At 40.9% G+C, this 4,828-nt stretch overlaps 1 protein-coding gene across 1 annotated transcript in view; it reads right to left on the reverse strand.

The window, feature by feature from the left end:
• LOC104538552 (disabled homolog 2-like) overlaps positions 1–4,696 on the reverse strand; it is a gene marked incomplete at its 3' end in the record, with an annotated part of 5,848 nt that extends 1,152 nt beyond the window's left edge. The window contains 4 exon segments of the mRNA XM_010181826.1: positions 1,779–1,910; positions 3,005–3,103; positions 3,810–3,943; positions 4,603–4,696. Of these exon segments, the coding sequence (XP_010180128.1) occupies positions 1,779–1,910; positions 3,005–3,103; positions 3,810–3,943; positions 4,603–4,696 (459 nt within the window).
• Between the last annotated feature and the right edge of the window lie 132 nt (positions 4,697–4,828).

Genomic DNA, 4,828 nt, shown 5'->3' on the forward strand with positions numbered 1-4,828 from the left:
AAAGAGGCTGTATTTGTGCTAAGTGTGCTATATTTTTGCCAAAAAGCTCACAGCACAAGATTTCATCAGTGCATAGCAAGTCCCAGTCATATTTCCTCACACCACATAGTTTATCCAGGCTCTGTTAGTCTCATGAGAGGAAAAACTTTTTGCATCTGTCACTTTTCTATCAGCTCCAACAATGAACCTGTAGAAAGCTTCTATATCTAATAGTACATTTATTTTAAACAGGATGCAAATAGTAAATCAGCAAGGCAAGCATAAGGTAAGATTATCATCACCTCAAATGTGTAGAGCAGACACCAGCTTTAAGTGTTATCTGTATCAGGATGAAAATTTAGTGTGAATTAAAAATGCACTGCATTCCCTGTGTACCCATTAATGAGAATGTTTTAAGTGATTGCTGAGATGGTGGCAGGTTCAGCTGTACTTATTTGGAACTTTTGCTTAAGGTATTAGCAGCTGTGTCAATGTCGAGAGTAGGACAAGTCCTTCTGTTCAGCTGCAACCTTTTGCTCAAGCAGAAAATCCGTTGAACAGATCTCACTTTACATTTGAGCATCATCCTCTCCTAACTGAGGGTTTTAGACATGCAGCTACAGGACAAGCCATTTCAAGAGTTAACACTTAACAAACAGTACAGTTGCAGCAGTCGAGACCTTCAGTAGTCCTTACTTCTCAGCTAGGCCAGTTTGTGTTAAAAACTAGCAGCAAGTCAAGAGCTTTTCTACAGCTTGGCTAAGCTTATAGGCTGGCAAGTAGCACCCCACGGCAAAAACCTCTAAGAGAACAGACTCCACTCCAGAGTACACACAGAAGGCTTTTGTACTTCATCTCCAATTCCAGTGAATCCAATATAACACAGGACTCTGATAAACTAATAAAACAGGCTTAGTGTTTCAGCTGTTACTAAAGTAGTAGCATGGTTCAACAAGGACCTCCTCAGTCCCACCTGTAGTGAGTCTGGAACTGCCAACAGGTTCTTCAGGAAGGCAGGCAGGACACACGAAGAAATGACTAGCTTTCAAGTCTTGACTCATCAAGTCATTATAGTGACTATTATAAAGATATTATAATGATAAGCTAATAAATGATAAATATCTAACTTAAGTTCAGGTTATTTAGGAAGCTGCATAATAGTCAGCAGTAATTCCAAGTAGCTTGTTTCCAATACTGCTTACGTACAGATTCTTATCAAGGAGACAAACCCTGCATACAGGATTTCTGCATGGGGGGAAGAATCCCTCCCAGAAGTAACTCAAGGAGGACCAGACCTACCATTGGCCTCAGAAACACTACTGCAATTGAGTAACTCTGTTTTCACTGCTGCAAAAGACAAAGTTCATCAGAAGAACTATACTAGTTGAGTTCTAACATCATTCCCGTTAATTCTGAGTAAAGCTCTGGCTATTTGACTCAATAATTTGCATTCTTACTAACAGTAACAGGCCACTATACAGGAAAGCCCATGATAATGGCTCTGTTTATCTTACTAATGATTTTCACAGTGCATGGACATGTTAAGCAAGGTTCATCATCACAAGCAAGGCTATTTGAGTGTTTTTATTCTGGATTACAGATAAACTGAATAGGATAAAACCCACTGGTGATACACTCAATTTCTACTACCCTCCTCTAGAAGCATAGCCTATCCATCTGTGCTGGTATTCCCATGTACCCCATAGGGTTACCAGAAAAACACTACCCTCTTATCACATGTTAAGTATTTACACAACAGCATTACTCATAGCAAGTGAAAAACGGTGTTTGATCCATACCTGTTGTGCTGTTTTTATGGCAAAAAATTGGTGCTGGCCTTCTCCTCCACAAATGTAGCCAAAAGCACGATTGTCTGTTACATCCCGAGCAATAAAGGAGATCTTGTTCACTGGATGCTCATGTTCTATGACCTAGAATTGGGAAAAAATAACTACTGGTTTAAAATTCTGGAGACATAATAGCTACTATTCTCTGTAGTTAGAATGTTTGAGACTATTAGAAGGCTTCAATTCAATACTTGGAATTATCAGCCTTTGACTAACCACAGTAGAATAGAATCACAGAATGCACTAGGTTGGAAACAACTTCTGAAGATCAAGTCCAACCCCATGCACTGAGCAGGGACATCTTTAACTAGATCAGGCTGCACAGAGCCCCATCAAGCCTCACCTTGAATATCTCCAGGGATGGGGCCTCCACTATCTTACTGGGCAACCTGTTCCAGTGTTTCACCACCCTCATGGTGAGGAAATTCTTCATAATGTCTAATTTAAAACTACCCTGCTCATTTAAAACCATTGCCCCTTGTTCTATTGCTACACAGCCTTGTAAACAGTCCCTCCCCAGCTTTTTTGTAGACCACTTTCAGGTACTGGAAGGCTGCTATAACGTGTTCCCAGAGCCTTCTCTTCAGACAGGCTGAAGAACCCCAACTCTCTCAGTCTGTCTTCATAGGAGTGGTGGTCCAGCCCTCTGTTTTTGTGGCCACTCTCCGGACCCACTCCAACAGCTCCATGTCCTTGTTGTGTTGAGGGCTGCAGAACAGGATGCAGTATTCCAGGTGAGGTCTCACCAGAGCAGAGGGGCAGAATCACCTCCCTCACCCTGCTAGCCACACTTCTTGTGATGCAGCCCAGAATCTGATTGGTCTTCTGGGCTGTGAGCATGCATAGTTGGCTCATGTCCAGCTTTCTGTCCCCCAAGTCCTTTTCAATAGAGCTGTCTGTATGAATGAGGATTTCCCCTGCCCAGACACGGTCCTGCACTTGGCCTTGTTGAGCCTCATAAGCTCCACATGGGTCCACTTCTTCAGCTTGTAGAGGTGAGGATAGGATGTAGCTATCTTTCTGGGAAAGGGCTTCAGCACTACAAACCATTTCACAAGCCTATTTTTATATGTGGAAGAGGGACACAAAGCCACCAAGGAATCTAATTCAGATTGGCCTAACTTACAAGTGCCTCACTTGCTTTAAGAATCACATTAAGATAGTAAGTCATATCTTACCCCAGTTTTCTCATCTATTATCTTGATACCAGAGAGTGAGATGTTTACCCAGATCTTCTGTTTGTGTTGACCCTGGGAACGGGCTGCCACTGCCATTCCCTGAAAAAGATGAATATCCAAGTATTAGTGAGACTCCTGTTAGACTGAGCTTTAACTTGTTTCCTTATGTTTCTCATGAGCCCATAGCTGTGACTATACTAGTGCTAATCTATTTATTTCTATGCAACTGTGCAGCTAGAGCAGCATTCCTCTTGCAACATATGCCTGACTGAAGTGATACCTCAGAACTAGATTGTGTTTCTACTTTCTAATGTTTTGGCACTTTAAAACTTCTTATCCTAGCTCACAAAACTGCTGCAGTAGCAGCATCTTTACCAGCTATGTGAGTGTTCTGCACTCCAGAAGTCATCATCTTTGTTGCTATAGGGTCTCATTTATTATTTGCCTTATCTATATCTCTGTGTCAGGATGCCAACCTGAGCTTTGAGTTTAGTGTTAAACTGAACGGAGATTTCCCTCTCCCCATCCAAAACCCAAACTCAATATCTGCGATCAGGTTTATACCATTAGCACCCATACTTGATGCCTACATGAGACCCAAGCTCAGCTTGGAGCATTCCCAAGCTATTAGAGAAATGCTGTTCTTTGAGCAAGCGGTTACAACTCCAGAAGTAGCATCCAAGATGGTGCTGTTATTACTATGTTACCATTAAGCTGTATTTCAAGTTGTGCCAAAGGGATCATCTGATCTGCTTTCTGAAAGCTACCCAGAAGTTGTTTTTCACATGCTAGCTCAAGCCCTTACCTTCAGCTTCATCATTGAATCTTGACTCATTTTGTCTCCTCGTGCCTCTGGGACATCATCAATGCCAATTAGTTTAGCTTTGTATCTTATACCATCACCTTTGAATCTGGTCAAGAGAGATTCATCTGTCTTTTCTAGTCCAGGAGACAGAAGAGTGTTAGGTTGGGTTTTTTTTGGTGGGTTTTAAAATTACTATTATTATTATTATTATTATTACTACTACTACTACTATTACTACTACTACTATTATAGAAGTGTCTATATTGTGGCCTTGAGATTTTTAGAAAACACACCATTAGTCAGTTTCAATATTAAAACTCTCAAGTGTAGCCCACTAACAATCCTAGTACTGTATGCACTGCAAGAGTTACTCTTTAAGGTCACAGTGCTCTTGTAGAATATGGCCTCAGTTCAAAGAGTGGAGAATATGTTTAATATTTGGGGACTTCAGAACAATTCTTTGCTGCAGAAAGACTGATTTATAGGCAACAGCCAACAGCTAAGCAAAAACACAGCTAAGCAGAAATGGTACTTCCCATGACTCAGCAAATGAGTTCCACACAAGTGGAACTGAGAGCTTTAGAACTTAAAGCTAGAAAAAAGCCAACCCTTCAAGCCAGAAGCCTACCTTCTGGTTAGAATTTCTGCACTAGCTTATTTACTCACTCTTCCAGTCAGCTTGAAGCCTCAGAGTTATTTTAACTGTCCTGTGAGAGTGATCTTATTTTTAGGCAAGTGTAAGATATTAAGGACATTGACTAGAGGAGGTGTTCCAGAGGTAAGCATTTCTTACCTTTCTTTTTTTCCTTCTTTGAAGATTGTGTTTTTGGAGGAGCCTGCTGTTCGGGCTGGCTGTTCATAGTAGTAGTTTCAGCTTCAGTAGACATGATAAGATGATGGTGAGCTGTGCTTGCTGTAGATTTAAAAAAATAAGTCAAAACAACAATCAGTACGCTGACATACTATTTTACCTTGAAGAAAAAATATTCTTACTAGACCTGTTTGTCCAGTTTTGTCCT

This window comes from Mesitornis unicolor, unplaced genomic scaffold, assembly GCF_000695765.1.
Source record: "Mesitornis unicolor isolate BGI_N332 unplaced genomic scaffold, ASM69576v1 scaffold8190, whole genome shotgun sequence".
Taxonomy (NCBI): domain Eukaryota; kingdom Metazoa; phylum Chordata; class Aves; order Mesitornithiformes; family Mesitornithidae; genus Mesitornis; species Mesitornis unicolor.